This window comes from Aethina tumida, chromosome 1 (genome assembly GCF_024364675.1).
Source record: "Aethina tumida isolate Nest 87 chromosome 1, icAetTumi1.1, whole genome shotgun sequence".
Lineage (NCBI taxonomy): Eukaryota > Metazoa > Arthropoda > Insecta > Coleoptera > Nitidulidae > Aethina > Aethina tumida.
Genome location: NC_065435.1, coordinates 44,000,489 through 44,017,748, shown reverse-complemented (window position 1 = coordinate 44,017,748; position 17,260 = coordinate 44,000,489). Strand labels below are relative to the sequence as shown.

The 17,260-nt window shown below is 34.9% G+C and overlaps 6 protein-coding genes across 12 annotated transcripts in view; 3 read left to right on the top strand and 3 right to left on the bottom strand.

The window, feature by feature from the left end:
* Nucleotides 1-4,982, top strand: part of LOC109604958 (uncharacterized) — a 53,258-nt gene extending 48,276 nt beyond the window's left edge. For 5 of the 6 annotated variants that reach the window (XM_020021512.2, XM_020021543.2, XM_020021527.2 and 2 more), the window contains 4 exons: nt 3,436-3,666; nt 3,743-3,938; nt 3,985-4,191; nt 4,247-4,982. In XM_020021512.2, coding sequence (XP_019877071.2) covers nt 3,436-3,666; nt 3,743-3,938; nt 3,985-4,191; nt 4,247-4,979 — 1,367 coding nt within the window. In that variant the 3' untranslated portion in view covers nt 4,980-4,982. The remainder of the gene's footprint in view (nt 1-3,435; nt 3,667-3,742; nt 3,939-3,984; nt 4,192-4,246) is intronic. The other variant, XM_020021519.2, reaches the window with a different exon arrangement.
* Nucleotides 4,982-8,729, top strand: LOC109604991 (uncharacterized). The gene is made up of 4 exons (XM_020021551.2): nt 4,982-6,603; nt 6,663-6,872; nt 7,252-7,707; nt 7,775-8,729. The coding sequence occupies exons 1-4, from the start codon at nt 5,487-5,489 to the stop codon at nt 7,777-7,779; spliced, it is 1,788 nt and encodes a 595-aa protein (XP_019877110.1). The 5' UTR covers nt 4,982-5,486; the 3' UTR covers nt 7,780-8,729.
* An 83-nt stretch (nt 8,730-8,812) lies between these two features.
* On the bottom strand, nt 8,813-10,666 carry LOC109604800 (EARP-interacting protein homolog). The gene is made up of 6 exons (XM_020021339.2): nt 10,583-10,666; nt 10,400-10,534; nt 9,689-10,081; nt 9,416-9,636; nt 9,059-9,217; nt 8,813-9,007 (listed from the first exon to the last, which is right to left on the bottom strand). The coding sequence occupies exons 1-6, from the start codon at nt 10,619-10,621 to the stop codon at nt 8,848-8,850; spliced, it is 1,107 nt and encodes a 368-aa protein (XP_019876898.2). The 5' UTR covers nt 10,622-10,666; the 3' UTR covers nt 8,813-8,847.
* A 1,687-nt stretch (nt 10,667-12,353) lies between these two features.
* LOC109604782 (cytochrome c oxidase subunit 5B, mitochondrial-like) lies at nt 12,354-13,125 on the bottom strand. The gene is made up of 2 exons (XM_020021320.2): nt 12,970-13,125; nt 12,354-12,714 (listed from the first exon to the last, which is right to left on the bottom strand). Exons 1-2 carry the CDS (start codon nt 13,049-13,051, stop codon nt 12,428-12,430), a joined length of 369 nt encoding a protein of 122 aa, XP_019876879.1. The 5' UTR covers nt 13,052-13,125; the 3' UTR covers nt 12,354-12,427.
* A 125-nt stretch (nt 13,126-13,250) lies between these two features.
* On the top strand, nt 13,251-14,671 carry LOC109604642 (40S ribosomal protein S7). 2 transcript variants are annotated; one of them, XM_020021172.2, is made up of 4 exons: nt 13,251-13,388; nt 13,754-13,915; nt 14,104-14,436; nt 14,553-14,671. In XM_020021172.2, exons 2-4 carry the CDS (start codon nt 13,754-13,756, stop codon nt 14,628-14,630), a joined length of 573 nt encoding a protein of 190 aa, XP_019876731.1. In that variant the 5' UTR covers nt 13,251-13,388; the 3' UTR covers nt 14,631-14,671. The 2 variants fall into 2 exon arrangements, with proteins under 2 accessions (XP_019876731.1, XP_019876739.1); XM_020021180.2 differs by lacking the exon at nt 13,251-13,388 and adding an exon at nt 13,430-13,576.
* A 1,677-nt stretch (nt 14,672-16,348) lies between these two features.
* LOC126266503 (uncharacterized) lies at nt 16,349-17,125 on the bottom strand. Its single transcript, XM_049970616.1, has 2 exons — nt 16,999-17,125; nt 16,349-16,947 (listed from the first exon to the last, which is right to left on the bottom strand). The coding sequence occupies exons 1-2, from the start codon at nt 17,099-17,101 to the stop codon at nt 16,421-16,423; spliced, it is 630 nt and encodes a 209-aa protein (XP_049826573.1). The 5' UTR covers nt 17,102-17,125; the 3' UTR covers nt 16,349-16,420.
* Nucleotides 17,126-17,260: the final 135 nt, after the last annotated feature.

Here is a 17,260-nt window from a genome sequence, read left to right as displayed (position 1 = left end):
AACTTGTGAATCTAAAATTTAATTTGTAAAATATTTTGAAACAGGCAATTTCTTATTTTCCCTTACATTCAAAATCAATTACGGAGCTAAGTGATTTTAGAAACCATAAGGATAAAATGGAACATCTTAATAAGATCATTATTTCAATAATAATTAGATTAAAAAGGGTCAATTAACCAGGACAGTATGAAATAATCTCGTCACACTAGTTCTTTGTTATTGGCGTTTTGATAAATTTTCATATCAGATAAAATTGGAAAAATTTTTTCTTTAATCTGAGTTTCTATAAGAATTATTTACATTATGTAAAGTAATTGTACATATTCTACTACTTTTGAAGACATTCATTTATTAAAACTCATACATTTACGTATATAAATTAAATATGTAAAAAGGGTATTTATAATAACTAATATAGAAAATGTATTAATGAAGCCATGAGAAGAGATAACAAATCAAAATATGCTCACCAATTGAGCCAGCTCACACTGGTTAATAAAATCGACGACTACAATTGACAGCGACACTTTTAGACATTGACAAATTCGAATCTGGGTAACTTGAGAAACACATCAGTTGAATATACAAAGCCACCTCAATTGAAAAATAAATTTTAAATATAACCTGAAACTTCGATAGTAAAAACTCAGATTTATGATATAATTGAACATTTAAACAAAATACTGTCCTATGAATTTAAAATTCTTCTTATAACTTCGTATCTTCCCTGATTTCTTTCCAACTATGAGTTGGCTGCATAACCTATATTTAATCACTCAAAATTACTTACGAAGCTAACTGAATTTGGAAACCATATGGGTAAAACGTTACTAATATGATCATTAATGCTACCTTTTTGGAAAATAATATGATTAAATAAAAATGGGGTACTTACAATATTAGATGGGAAGAGCAAAATAATTAGACTGGTATGACGTTAAGTTCTGACAGTTTTTGACATTGACATTTCACCAAGACATAAAAGGTTATGTAAAATGTTTTAGGGTAAGGTAATTTTATTTCATTACTTCTTATATTAAACATGATACACCCTTTATTAAGATTTAGTTGACAAAGTTACAAAAGTGCATCAATTAACACCTAGTACATTAACAAAATTATTCCGAAATTAAGTCGACAGAACTTCGTGAAACGGTCACATTTTAAACTTTCATCGAACAACACCCATTAGTTTTTTAGCTTACCGGTCGGTCGTCCGCCACGGGAAAAACATGTGCGGGTTTTCACGCCACCAGTCCGTCCGCGGGGGGATGGATTTTACGTCGTTGTAATACATCTCCGGGAAAAGAGCGATGCGCCGACAGACCGATAAATTTCCCGGCGCGAAGGGCCGAATAAGTTAAACGGACCGACCGAGGGTGGCAGAGAGAGACGGCGGCGGCCCGTTTTCCACGCTGATTAACACGTCCGTAAGCTTTCGTCCCGAGGGAAATGGCGAAGGGACGGGCCTTTGGCTTACCGACACCCCCGCACGTGTGACGAATCGCTGGGGACGGATTAAACGGGCAAATTTGACAATTAGAAATTAATTGGCCGAGGCGGCGAGTGTTTGCATGCACACACGGGTGGGGGTTGGGAAGACGAGGAGTCGACCGTGTCTAAGTGGTCGATTTTCAAATTACTCCAACACACACACACATTAGTGTGCCACCCTGCCCCGCATAATGCAGCCATCCTGTATAAACAGTAATATATATTTTCTGGGCTTAATTTAATCGCAAAAGTTAATTTGGAATTTATAAGCAAAAATCTGGTTACGTCTTTACTCCCTAATATAATAATTGTGCTGGTGAAATGAACGAAGCCCTGCGCAAGCTGCACAATTGACTTTGTCGACTCAAGGGGCGGAATTTGGCACCGCTCCCCATAAATTTATTGTCCTTCGTTCTTCCGGCAGAAGGTATTTGAACGGAGGCAAGCGTGGGTGTGTAATATACCGAGGGGGAGAGAGCACGTCTGACGGTTAGTTTGTGGGAAAGCTGCACATGTTCCCGTTTCCTCCAGTCATGTTGGAAACACGTTGAACCCGAGTAATTAATTGTATGACTGGTGTATCTTGTGAAGACTTAGGGAACTATATTATCTGCCTAAAAATTGGTACAGCAATAAAACTATGATAAATACGAGATTCACTTCACTTTGTTATCCCGACACGCGACAATTAATTCATAAAAATCACACCACAAATTGCCGCAATGAATTAGCTTCGTCTTAATAGTTTTAATTGAGGCGAATGAGACAGTGTCAAGTGTCGGCGCTCCCGGAGACTCCGTCAAAGGTTATGACTGAAGATGTTTTCGTCTGGGTCAATTGGACACAATTACATGTTTGCTCGAATGTCAATTGAGATTAATGAGATGGCTTTCGAAATGCGTCATCGAGATTCGTAGTAAAAAAGTTGTTAAGGGTATGAATTGATTTTTATTCAAGAGCCCTTGTTAAAAACCTACCGACAATTGTATTATAATATTACAGGTATAAATATATATTAAAATATGTAATGATTTAATTAATTCAAATCCATGAATAAATTTGTTTCATGGTTGACATCCAATTTTATCATTGGAGATTAATGAGATGGCTTTCGAAATGCGTCATCGAGATTCGTAGTAAAAAAGTTGTTAAGGGTATGAATTGATTTTTATTCAAGAGCCCTTGTTAAAAACCTACCGACAATTGTAATATAATATTACAGGTATAAATATATATTAAAATATGTAATGATTTAATTAATTCAAATCCCATGAATAAATTTGTTTCATGGTTGACATCCAATTTTATCATTGGCCGGGAGGAAAGCTTTGTTGTTAAATCCAAATAAAAAGTTAATTAAAATTTTATTTGCTCGAGTGGAAAAGCGACCATAAACAGGACAATAAAACATGTTGTGAGACAAATTTAATAGTCCATCCACGAATCCCATCAGGGCAAATCCGTGTCCAAAATATCGTATTAAGACGTAAACAAGACCCCAAGAGGATGAGAGAAAAAAAAAGACGACGGCCCGACAGCCTCGAGTCGATGCTCGGGGGAGAGTCGGAAAATGAATGGCTCAGTTCGGAAGTGGCGGACGTGGGAGGGGTGGCGGGTCTGGCGAGGTGGGGTGAAGTTAAGCGCCCCCGTCGGCCTTTGCGTTAACCCCGGTGCACTTCCCTAACCTCCGCACCTCGGACTTATTTAATACCGTCCCCTGTGTGGAAGTCGTGACAATTCCGCACGGGTTTCCGGCAGTCGCCATAGACGAACGGACGCGACAAAACGAGTCACGGACGCGGGATGCCTGGGACGTGGGCTGCAGTCGAACGACAAATCGGTCTTTATACTCTACTAATTTATTTCGAATGAATACAATAGTTTTTTTTTTTTTTTAATTAAAGTTATATGGTCAATTAATAAAATTAATTCTTGTTTCAGGTGTGTTAAGTAGTCCGAAAATATCAGCGTCTACGAATGGTAGCGTGAAGCCACGTCTGACGACTGGTCATAGTGTACCGGGACCCGGACCAGGTACCGCCGCCCAATATGGGGCGACATCCTTCGCCGCCGCCCTCAGAAATCTGGCCCAGAACACGGTACCGGCCCAATCCAGTGAACATTCCTCCAATAGCCAGTCCGGATCTGAGGCCCTTCGAACAAGAGAACCAGGTAAAAACAAATTCTGAGTCTTAAGGGTTGATGTGTCGTGATGATGGTATGTTAAATGTTATTGTTGTTGTTTCAGCTGTCGTACCGATATCTGAGAAGTCCAAAACCACCGCCTCGTCGGTCGAAGTGCCTACGTATGTTTCGGGGGCAAGTACTGCAGCTAGACCGCCGGAACGTCTAAGTATTTCTAACGCATCGGATCGCTATCCGCCCTCCGCAACCCTGTCAGATCTCAGCAGAAGCGGCTTCCAGCCTTACCGGCCCGAAGATAGGTAAGATATATGAGCTCGTATATATTTCACTTTATTTGCTAAGTAGACATTTGTTTAGAATACCTCCTGTACCGGTACCGGTGGACGTTGCCGGTTATCCACCTTACGCGCCCTATCCAACTCTACCTCTGGCCATTGATGAACAAATGTATTACGAAAGATTGGGCATTCTTAGGTCGACTTGGCCACCAATCACTCCGGCCTATATCCCATATGTATTGCACAGCTCTATGCCATTGTACATGCATGAAAGGTAAGTCAATTAATTGATTAATCGGTTAGATCCCAAATAATGTGATTTTATTCAGGATAAAATTAGAGGAAGAACATCGACAACGCCTAGCTTTGGCCCGCAAGGAGGACTCCGAAAGGGAACACCTCGAAATGCTGCAGCAGCAACGGGAAAGAGAACAACGAGAGAAAGACCGTGCGCAAAGGGAACGTGAAAAGGCCCAGTCGCGACTCTCCCACTTGCCCCCGTCGCCCCATATGCCAGCCCAACCCTCCCTCATGATCCCCATGCTACATCACTCCTCGATGTTGCCAACGGCCATGAGACACTCACCTCTCAACTCCGGCTTCCTATCGCCCAGCACCATACCGCAAAACTACTCGGTGCCCCGTTCCAGCCCCTCGCTCCAAAGACACTCTCCGACGGTGCATCCGCCCACCAATTACTCGTTGAACTTGAGTCAGAGACGCAGTCCCATCATTCAGCCATCGGGACCTCTCATAAACAACGTGAACCCTCCGTCGACGAGCTCTAGTCATAATCCGCCCCGTTCGTCCCCCAAACTGCCCCCATCCAAATCCAGCACCCCGAAAAACACGATGTCCACCACGCCGCCAGTATCAAGCAATAACGGAGGAGGACTTGGAATTGCACCGGCGGCTGGTAACGCCACGAATCCCAGTCTCATCCCGGAACAGATGCCGGTTGTGGCAGTGACCACAAGCGTATCCCCAGCGGCCACGAAAACACCGGAGATCAGCGTGACCAGCGCAAACGAAACCATTAGAGATAACGGCGAGACAGCCTGACCTTCCGCCAAAGTGTCGCATCCAGAAGATCATGGATTTAACAACTCCACCATAGAAACAAAACAGCAGCAACATCATCAAAATTCCTTGCAACAAAGGAAATTAACACCTTACAACATCGATTACATTGTCAAGGACTTGGGCAACGATAAACGCAAGGAAATCGATGTTATTGTGGGCGAGAAACAAGAGACTCATGTACCTGGCTTATGTTCTGAAGAAAAGTATTACACTTGGCCAAATCAAACGAAAAATTTTAGTAGCACTATAAGTAATTCTAATGCACAAGAAATAAACAGTAACTATTTGCCCTTCGAGGCAAAGAACACAGAAGCTCAGACTGATGTGACACTCAAATATGGCACTGATTGTAATAGTAGGATTGTTAAAATTGAAAGTAATGACGTTCAAAATCTAGAATATAAGGATATTCCGTGGAAATGTGATGAGCAAAAGACAATTATTAGTAAGGAACCAGTTGATGGTCCCAACCCAAATGTCGGACAAATGAGTTACCAGCTGCATATTATCGATGCCGAACCCCCCAGGCAAAAGATAATTCTGCCCCCAAAGAAGAACTTTCTTTTGGAGCAACTCAAACCTCAAAAAATCATTTCGGAAGTAGTGCCAGATAATGACGATAAAAAAGTAGTGATTCTAGAGGATATAACGATTAGGAGCATTTTGGGCTTAAACAACAGTGACGAGACGAGGGAGGAGGTCTCGGCCACGGACAAACATTTGAAGCTCAAGAGGCCGAAATGTGACAAGACTGTGCCAGTGATGCCTTTTAAAATAGCACCGGTGGCTAGCATCAATATCCCTGTCCCACAGAAATCGAAACAGTTCCAGAACATGATCAACAGCGTGTACACTTCGGCGGACAAATGCGCGGAAGTTAAGCACGCCCGCACGCCAGTTCAAAAGACGTCGAACGCCCTTCAGACGCACATAACTCCACAGCTGCCCACCCCATCGCCCAATTACCCGGAATCGAGCAATTGCCATACCAACCAGCTACCAAATAATAGTAATACTACGAATGTTCCTATTGCAAAGTTGGTGAATCACCGACAACAACCTCACAACGGTACTAGTCAAGTTAATAATAATAAGTTAGTAAACAATGCGCATTCCATGGACTTAAACAAGAAGATCGTCGGCGGTTGCAAGGCGATGGGTGGAAGGCCAAAGAAATCCCGCAGTCACAAGGCAGTCAGTACCCGACCGGACGGTAGTAACTTCACAGTGCTCAATATTCCCAACCTTAGGTTCCAGACGGCGCAGGCGCCGCGCCGCGTCAAAATCAGTCGCATTGAGTCCGCGATGCGGAGGCGGCGCAAGAGAAAACTCGCCCGTCAAGCCAACAGACTGAAGAAGATCGCCAGAACCACACCACCGACGACGGACGCCGCCGTCGACTCGAGCGTTGTCACGTTCGAGTGGGGCATACCCGTCGTCGGCTACAACTCGGACACAAGCAGCTCGTGCAACAGCAGCGACTACGACAGCGATACGTGTTTGGTCGACCTCGAGATTCGGTCCGGACCCGTTGAAAAACCTACTCCGGAGAAGATTGGATTTCTCAACGGATTCGGACTGGCCACTCCCAGCCAAAGCAACTGTAAGTTACTATAACAACTACTAAAGCTTTTTCTGAACAATAATTTTTACTTTTTTCAGCCATCGAACTTAAAAAGCTTGAAAACAGAAAGTGGCTAACCCCGTGGCATATAGCTCCGAGCGAAACGGAACAGGAACACATCGAACCGTTAGACCTACCCGTGCCTTTGCATACTCCACTGATATTGAATAATACCAAAGACTTCAAGGAGAAACAGGTTTTTCTCAAAAACCTAGAACTGACTGGTACTTCTCTACATGACCAAAAAGGTAAAAATTTGAAATGGTTAATAAACTCATGTTCAAAAGTTGAAGAAATTGATCTGCCTGCAACCTTCTACATATATAGCAGCAACATATCCATGCATACATCAAAGGATTTAGGACAGGTAGACCTTGGGGGAAGTTGCAAGGAGGACGCTAAAGGGTTCCTACTGATTCACAAATATTGATCTTTGTTTATAGTAGTTTTCCTTGGTCTACTACTTCTTTGTCCGTCTGAACTAGAGCTAGTTTTGATAAAATCGAATTCATTTGCTCTACAACTCTAATCTGGAGTTGTTTTCGTAACTTTTGAACATGAACATGAGTTTATTTCAATTAAACAACGGTCGTGTTCATGTTTATTTATAATCTGTTTTTTATACAGAATACGATGAATGCTGGATGAAAGTGATCCACGACAGGATGAAGCGAGGCTGCGAGACTCCACTGACCAAGTACTGTTTGAAGGCGTATCGCAAACACCAATACCGAATTCTGAATCCCGTGCTGCAAAAACAACGTTTGAACGGTGCCCTATCCGCCGGCAACGGCGACATGCCGTCGATGATGGTGCCCCTGGTGCACCAGTACGCACAATTCAAACAGGAACCGACAGCGGTGCCGGCGGAATGGTCCGGGAATGCGTTGGTTAAAATGCAGCAAATCGAGACTGAAGGACAGAGAGTGAAGGGGACGACTGCCGCTCCTATTTTATTGCAACAGCCGCGCCGCTTCGAAGGCGGCAGCGGCGGCGAATGTACTTACGCGATGGTAGTGTTCGTTGACAAGGCCGCGGGCATGGCCCAAGACGTACACTCCGTCGCCAACAGTAGTCTTAAAGGTAAATATGATCTTTTTCATGTTTTGTTTAATCAAATTTTAATGTTTTGTTCTTTTTTTTTTTTCAGAATGAATGCCAATACTGACAAATCAAATATGAATAAAACTGGACTAAAAGGATGAATAAACGACAGGTGACCAAAATATCATTGAGCGAGTGTTGCATTTTCAGACGGATAAACTTAAGAATTTTGTTACGATTTTATTGTTATTAACATTTATTTTTTTAATTGTTTGGTCATTACATTTTTTGTACGATCTATTGTTATGTAGTGTTGGTTTTACATCACAAGAATGCAAATATTATGTATAAAAAAAGTAATCAAAAAGCGTGTGAATATTTTTTCGAAGATAAGCCCTTGAAAACGAAGCAACTTGTACTTATGTTTATATAATCTCTAGGCATTTAATGAATGTTTGTTCAATTGAATATATGTTATTACTGCTATAAATTTAATCTGCTCTGTAATATAATCTCAAAATACACCCGACTATGTTGAGTGTTGTTATAACAATATATTATTTTTACAATGAGCCTTATAGAATTTTAATACGAGTTTTTTTGTTTAGTAAATTCCTTACTGGACCAAAATAAATAGGTTTTCTTTGTTCAATTTTTTAAGTTTTTATACACAAAAAATTAAACTAATTTTTTTAGTTATGTATAGTTTTTGAAATGGATGGAGTAATTGAAAGAAACATAAAAGACTGTGATGGAAAGTATGGTGGGTTTTGTACTTTTATTATATTGTATAGTATTACTGTAAAGCTTCCAACTACCAAGGTAATTAATATGTTTAATTTATTTTTAAGATTTGATTATTCGAATGATTATCATTAATATAACTTAAACCGAATTTAAAAAGTTAAATATGTTATTTGGTTTTTTATTATTTTTACGGGTGTTTTTAGTAAGATAGGAGAGAGTGGTGTTCACTGATTCTGTGATAAATACAATTTTAGTAACCTTGACGTAACACTGTTTCTAGCATGACAAACTTAATAAATGTACAGAACAATTTATTTAATTTTTTTCTGCTTCTCCCTAATACCTCTTATAAAATCATCACGTAAGTCAATATAAGGTAAGCATAATATACAACATCTTATAAAAACAACATATATTATATAATACAATAAATTACAACATTATTTGATATTTTAAAGACTTTTTCACTCTAGAAATAAGCAACCTTCCATCATAACTCAGTGAAGCAAAAACCCATGGTTCAGATGGTGACCACTCAGCACAATAAACACTATCCTCATGTTCACACCATTGTAATGGACCATCTGAAAGCCTAGACACAAAATATAGACATGTTTACCTAATATTAAGATTATCTCCTTACATTTGTTTCGTTTCGATACCATCACCGTCGTCTGTCATAGACATGTCAGTATTATTCTCAGAGCTGACGCTAGCAGCACTTGAAAGAAGCACCCTAGCATCAGAACTAGCTGTCAGCAATAACTGATCATGGAAGTGGTTGAATCTAACAGACCAAACCCTAAAATTATATTAAATCAATACAAATTAATATAAAATATGCAACAGAAATACATGAAAGATTGAACACATTATATAATTAGTATTCTAAAAAAAATACAGTCATGATAAGATTTTAGATTGATTAAATTTCATAATACTAACGAAATTAAAGTCGCAAGATATTTTCTCTGAAATATTTAAATTATTAACAACTTGCCAGTGGGAATGATCACTTCTGGAATATACAGGGTAGTTTGTTTGTCTAAAGTCCCATATTTTCACAAAACCATCATCACCACATGTTGCCACATGATATTGCTTGTTCATGTTGTAGTCTAAATCTCGCACCAACTGATTATGGATACCGTCGATGTTCCAAGCAATTTCACCAGATCTTACATCGTATGTTTTTAAATGCGTTTCAGTCACTGTTGTAAACTACAAAATATATTGTGAATAAACAGTGTACCATGTAAATCTAAATTGTTACCTGATTACAATTCTGATGGGGGTTCCACTTTCCAGTAGTAAACTTAGGATTGTTTTTACCTTTTAAGTTAACTGTTAAAAGATTCTTTCCTGCATCTTCAGAAATATCCCATAAAATTAAATTACTGTCAGTAACTGATAATGCTTTGTTGGGATCTGTTGGATGAAATTCGGTAGTTTTAACTTCAGTTCCGAAATTTTCTGTATCTAATTTTGTAACTATTTCGAGATTTTCAATGGAATCTGGACTCTTTTCTTCTGGAAGTTTTAAAATGCTAGTTTTCATGGTGCAGTTGCTGACACTTGTTACTGAATTGTAACAGGTTGCAAGCTTCAAAGCATCTAAAGGACTTGTTGTTATCTTCCATATTTCCCCATCAGAATGGTGAAACACCTGACTCATTAAATTTAAATTAACTGATTAATCAAATATTTTGTATATTGTTAGTTTATACATAATATGTGTGTATACATGTTATTTAGATTATAACATTATTAAAAAAAATACAGTTAGATATTACATTAACATTTGTAATTTATAAAATAAATATTAATTATTCCTACAATGGTTTAATTTTATTGAACTTAATATGAATGTTTCCAATTAGACTGCTTAGTTTAATTAATCCGAGTACCAGGTTCGAACTAAAGATTATAGAAGCTGACACACTTTTCTTACACACAATCTTAAATAGATTATAAACAAACTTACGGTGGTTTTTATAGTAGATTTTTCCTCATTAAATTCGACCAAATGAATTTGATTGTTGGTTTGTTTTAAGGACTGTGTCCCAATAATGAATCTAATCTTTTCTGTTTCCGCCAATTGTGGAGCAAGAGCCCTGGCCTATAATTTATAAATAAATAAAATGATTTTTATTCATTTCTAACTCACCTGAAACTCTAAACCATAAATTACAGAATTATCATCCATTGTTTATGTTTATTGACAATTGGATATTTCTAGGTTATAAGACAGCTGTTTGAGACGTCAACATGCACTGTGGCCAACATTGACTAAAGATGCCCGTAAATGAATATAGTCTACATCTATATGTAGACAACGTGCGAACAACAGAAAAAATCAATACACATGAGATCAAAAATTAAATACACAACTAGAACAAATTATACAGTTAGTCTTTGTAAAAAGATTTTATATTTTTTTCAATGAAAAGAAAATAAGACTTATACTGTTTGAATAAAATATTTGGTACTTTGAAAAATAAAAATAAAATTATATAAATATCACAAAATATCAATTATTCCTATTTTAGTTGATGATTAAAAGTTAATTAAACTCTTAAAAGCTTCATTTTAGAAAAAGTTTAATTTAGAATTTAAATATTTTAATTAGCAGTTTGTAGTATGTTAAACTTCTATTTAAAGAAAATAAACTTCAAATCATTATTAACTATATATTTCCATATTATTTTTAATTACCATTTGCTTTTATCTAAATTTTTCAGTGCCTACTGGAAAAGTGTTGATTAAAATGAAGTGTGATATTAAAACTTACTAGTATTAGAAATTTAATAAAAATTCATTATGTATTAAATTAAATTAAATAAAAAAACTATTTTATTTTATATATTTTTGTGACAATTCATGGTATTTCAATTATAAAATTTAAAATATTAAGCCTCAGAAATTAAAAATTACCAATTAAATTTAAAAAAAGTAAAACTATTGATTTAAATTCATAAAATTTAAAATTTTAAGCTTACAAAATTAAGAATTAATCTTAAAAAATTAAAATTGTTAATTTAAATGTTTAAAATTTAAGATATACGCTTAAAAAATATAAATTACCAATTAAACTTAAAATATTAAGCTTAAAAAATTAAAAATTACCAATTAAATTTAAAAAAAAAAACAAAATTATTGGTTTAAATTAATAAAATTTAAAATAGTTAATTTAAATGTTAAAAATTTAAGATATTACGCTTAAAAAATTAAAAATTACTAATTAAATTTAAAATATTAAGCTTCAAAAATTAAAAATAATCATTTAAATTAAACAAATAATAATAAATTGTTATTTTAAATTTATAAAATTTAAAATATTAAATTTATAAAATTTAAAATATTAAATTTAAAGGATCAAAAATTGGCAATTGAATTAAAAAAATTAAATTGTAAAAGTTAAAACATTAAAAATAATAAATTGAATTAAAAAAAAAATAAATTTATAAATAGCATAAGCAGATCATTATATGTCAAACTATATATATCGAAATTAGTTAATTTAAAAAATATGAAAATCAGAGTGGTTATCCCTGATTCAAATTAAAAGTTGTAGGAGTATTTGTCTACATTATATACGTAGGCCAAGAAATTATTCCATGTATACAAATGCCTTTATCTACATGGACAAAATATTGTTTACGTGACTTATGTATATAGGCATATTCCTGATGACCTAAATAAGACATTAACTGAAACTTATCATAATTTCCTATCAATTATAATTTCCATTACGTAAGAAATTATGTAACTTATTGATCTTGTATTAATAGGTATTTTTACGACTTTATGGAAAAAACAAATATTCGTCACCTCAAGTTTATTGCTGCATTCAACAATCTGTGCAAATAACAGATATAATAATAAATATACGTAATGAACGAACAGAATATGTACAGGAAATAATAATACAGGGAAACTATAAGAACATAAATTTATTACATTAAAACTGCTATATTACGCTAAGCACAGTGCTTCATTGTATTTAAATTATTTATACTGGGGCTTTGTGTACAAGGTTGAACCAGTGTCCACATTCGCACCTCTTCGGTTCCCCCTTGTGCAGCCACATCCAGTTTATGCAAGTGGCCTCCTCTTCACATATGCAGCCTACCAAACGTGCATCGAATGCTGATGGGATTTCATTGGGTGTATCTTTGGTACCAACTCCGCGCTTGAGGACTTTCAAATCGAATGGATTTTCGTTACCAGCTACTTTGGCGAGAATTTCACGTTTCTCCAGACCAGTCGCATGCTCCACTGGGTCTCCCATAGATGACACTAAAATCAGACATTAGGTTAGGTGGGACTTCGAATTTTTAATATATAGTATTATGGTAAAATATCTGAAAATGATATACATAAAGGCAAAAGGGAGATGTATTAACGATGGACAATCAAGTAGGTGTCGGTAAATGCGATTTATTAACGATATTCGAATAATTACGTAATGTCAAGATTCCATGGAGACGGTGAAGTTTTTTTCGGAAATCTATGAGGCGATTGTAACATACGGTGATTGCGCTGCATAATTACCTTTGGAGGAGAACCTGTAGCTGGAGCACAGGACATTTTTTCGCACCGCAGAAGAAGCGATTCTTCCACACAACGAAGCCATTTTGCCAATTTTTCTACAAGTGTACGATCGTCGGGTTTTCGATAATAACCTCGTTATAAAGTGGTAGAGGGCGCCACCTTCATGCAAAACACAAATTTATTTTTTATTTCGATTTTAAGACAGGTCTTTCAAATTAATTAACCAGTGCACTTATATTTATTAATGAACAAAAAAAAATCGAACAAAAGTTTCAAAGGTGACTTAAATATTTTAAATGGATTTTAAGTAGCGCGAATCTTGGGGAATTTGTGGTAGAGACTTAAGTTGGTATTGAAAGTGAGCTTAAGAGCGTGCGCGATTTATCATTCCTTCCCTTTTTCAACCCGATTGACACAAGGTACACGTTTAGTTTGCGTCTCCCGAGTAATTTTATTTATTTTCAAGTTGATCTGTGTGCATCTCCATTAAAATATAACTCGAAATATACTGTACAGTGTTTCTACACACGATTCCACTTTTTTGGTTCGCCGATGATCGACATTTGTTTGTGATAATTTGTGATTAAACTTACGGGTTATTTTGAAAGTATGCAAGTTTTTAGTGTTTAACATCAAGTAGTCGATTAACTAGTGTTTAATATATCATTCCGGTCATTTTCAAAGTGTTTGGCACGCAGATAATCTTGCTCTAATTGATAAAATTGTTCGAACTTAATACTTGGTGGTGTTTATAGGTTGTAAATATTTATCTTTTTTATTTTAGATGTCGTCGAAAATCATAAAGTCTGGTGGTGCGGATCCCGATGAGTTTGAAGGCCAAGTAGCCCAAGCTCTTCTCGAGTTGGAAGTTAACTCGGACCTGAAGGCCCAACTCAGAGAATTGCATATTACCAAGGCAAGAGAGATTGAACTAAACAACAGAAAAGTAAGTAGTGCCTCCCCATACATCCCTCTAATGGAACCCAACTGTTGTTTACATGATGATTTATTCTTAGGACACCGCTGAATGTTCAGTGAATTATAACTTGCAATTGTCTGAAGGACAACCGTACAAGTCTATGTATGTACCCATATGTCTGTCCACATGTCCTAACCATTGTTTGTTTATTTCAGTCTGTAATCATCTATGTTCCCATGCCTAAACTGAAGCAATTCCAAAAGATTCAGACTAGGCTGGTCCGTGAGTTAGAAAAGAAATTCAGTGGAAAGCATGTTGTGTTTGTTGGCGAGAGGAAGATCCTCCCCAAGCCCACCCGTAAGACCCGTCAGAAGAACAAGCAGAAGCGCCCACGTTCTCGCACACTGACTGCTGTGTATGATGCCATCTTAGAAGATTTGGTATACCCAGCTGAGATTGTCGGTAAGAGAATTCGTGTGAGGTTGGATGGTTCCCAGCTCATTAAAGTTCATCTTGACAAAAATCAACAGACCACTATTGAACACAAGGTAAATTATAATTAAATTATTATTTATATTAAAGAATGTTAATTTTACTGTAGTTAGTTCAATGTTTGTAATTTTGTTGTAGAATTTGTTTTTAAGTGCTTTTATTTTGTTTTCAGGTGGATACATTTGCGTCTGTCTACAAAAAACTGACAGGAAGGGAAGTTACTTTTGAATTTCCCGAACCTTATTTGTAATTATATACAAAAATGTATAATAAATTAAAATTGACATAAAATGTTGTTTATTTATTTATTTACCCAGTTTCCATCTATATATTTAAGGTTTATTTATTTATTTTTAATTCACTGAAAATTAAAATAGTTGCCAGTGAATGAGTACTATGTTTGAAAAGTGATCTTTTAAAATCCTTGATTAACTTTATTTTGCCAAGGAATTTTAAATGTTTGAGATTTTATTACTATTTTAGTTCAGTCTATTTAAATAAAAATTGATTGCATATTTATTTACTGTAAAATTGCAGCTTTATATAATTGTTAAATAATACTACAATATTGTTTAAAATTTATGATAAATTTATTTAATAAATAAAATGCTGACATTGCAAGTAGGATAGAAGTTTTCGATTCTGTCGAGGTGAATCGATAAATGAATTTTTATTTAAGACTATATTAATTTTTACAATTAATTGTATGAATTGTGACAACAATAAAAAATTTAATTAATTGACGACGTTTCAGTTCTTCTATATGTCTGAGTATAATCTTTTCATCATCATCTTAAAAGCTTGATACTTTGTTATTATTTTAGTTCAATATTTTTAAATTATTGATTCTTGTATATTTACTGAAAGATAAATAATGAAAAGTTGCACTTTGTTTATTTGTCTGTTCAATAAACACCAAATATATATGATAAATTTATTTTATAATACTTGATGAATAAAACGTTGAAATATTTGAAATTAGATATTAATCTAATTATAATATATTATTAATTTTTATTTACAATTAATCGGACGAATTGTGCCAACAATAAAAATAATATTTAATTGTTAATGGTCATAGTCTTTTCATATTCATTATAAAAATTACTTCTTTTACACCTTTTGATGTACATTTCCTTGCCCACTTTTGCATTCTTTAATGAAGGATATTACTTTTCAATGGCTTATCACTATTTGAGGATATATACTTCGAGAAATTTACAATAGACCTATTATTCTAGAGATTTTCCTTCTCTTTGCTCTTTACGAGCTATAACGTATTATTTTATCATTCGTAATCGAATTTTTTTAAGCTTTGTTAGGGAAGTTAACGTTTTTGTTCTATGGTTTGGAAGTGAACTCAAACCTGAGGACTTAACTCAGAAAATTGCTTATTAAGGTTAGAGAAATCGTACTCAACAACAACTCAACAGAAAAATAAGTACTGATTTCTCCTCACATCCTTCTAATGTTACTCAATTGTTGTTTACAAGATGATTTGTTCTTTCAACACCGCTGAATGTTCAGTGAATTATAACTTTAACTAACAATTATCAATCTAACTGTGTGTAATAAGAAAATCAAGAAAAAAGAGAATTAGGTGTAAACAATATTAAAAAATCTTGTTGAGTTCACTTAAAAATTTATTTTTTACTTACACATTTGATTTCATTAATAAAATAATATTCATAGAATATTAAAAATCCTATTAAAACAAAACAATTTGTGTAAAAAGAGAATTTCTTTTTTCCTTTTAACTCAATCAAATTCTTGTAAAAAAATTCGTGTAAAACGAGAATTAGATGTATCTATGTATCCTAACCATTGACTTTAAAAATTATTCAGTGCATATTTACCGAAACATAAAATAAATAATGCAAAATTACACTTAATTATATAACTAAGTATTATATAGAAAAAAGTTTAAGACGAATTAATAAATAAAATATTAAAATAGTAATTTTTATTTTTTTATTTAATACACGTTATTAATTTTTATTTACAACTAATAGGACGAATGGTGTCGACAATAAAAAATATTTAATTATCAATGGACTCTCTATGTTCTAGTTCCTTTATTTTATCCAGCAATATCTTTTCATCTTCATTACAAGAATTATTTCTTTCACAAGGTAGTTCTTTATATACATATCCTTGATCAGTTTTATATTCTTGTATAAGGGATGCAATGATTTTGCAAGTTATTTTCGATGGCTTGTCATTATGTGATGATATATACTTCAAAAAATTTACAATGGCCTCATTGTTGTAAAGAGATTTTCCTTCCCTTTTTCTCTTTTCGAGTTCTACCGTAAGATATTCAGTAATCATTTGTAATCGCAATTTTTTAAACTTTGTCAGTGAATTTGACGTTTTGGTCCCACTAATTTCTCTGTCATGGTTCAAAGATTCATTAACTTGACTAATACCCTCAGACTCTTCATTCAATAGCGATTCGACGAGAGAAATATTGGATCTTTTTGAGCAAGAAACTGGTGGGTTCTCATTTTGAAAGAGGATAACGATTTTTTTGTTGTCTTCATCTTTGACCTGGGACGTTTCAACCACTGAAAAAATATAGTTAGTTTATCTCGTTTGAATTTAAATTAATTACTCACCTTGTTGACCAGAATCTCGAGGCAAAAAATATTGTATCAAATCGAAAATTGCTGTTGGAATGACTCCAATAATTGCTGTAGTTTGATTTAGAAATTCGCCCATGTTGTCGTATTTATGTCCAAAATATTTTTGAAGTATGTCTGTTACTATGGGAGCGCATTTGTTAGGAATAACAGAATAAACAAAAAATTGTTTCTGATAATTCAACCAAGTTTTCTGCCTTAAATTGCAATCTTTGTTTACATACATCATAATTGTATA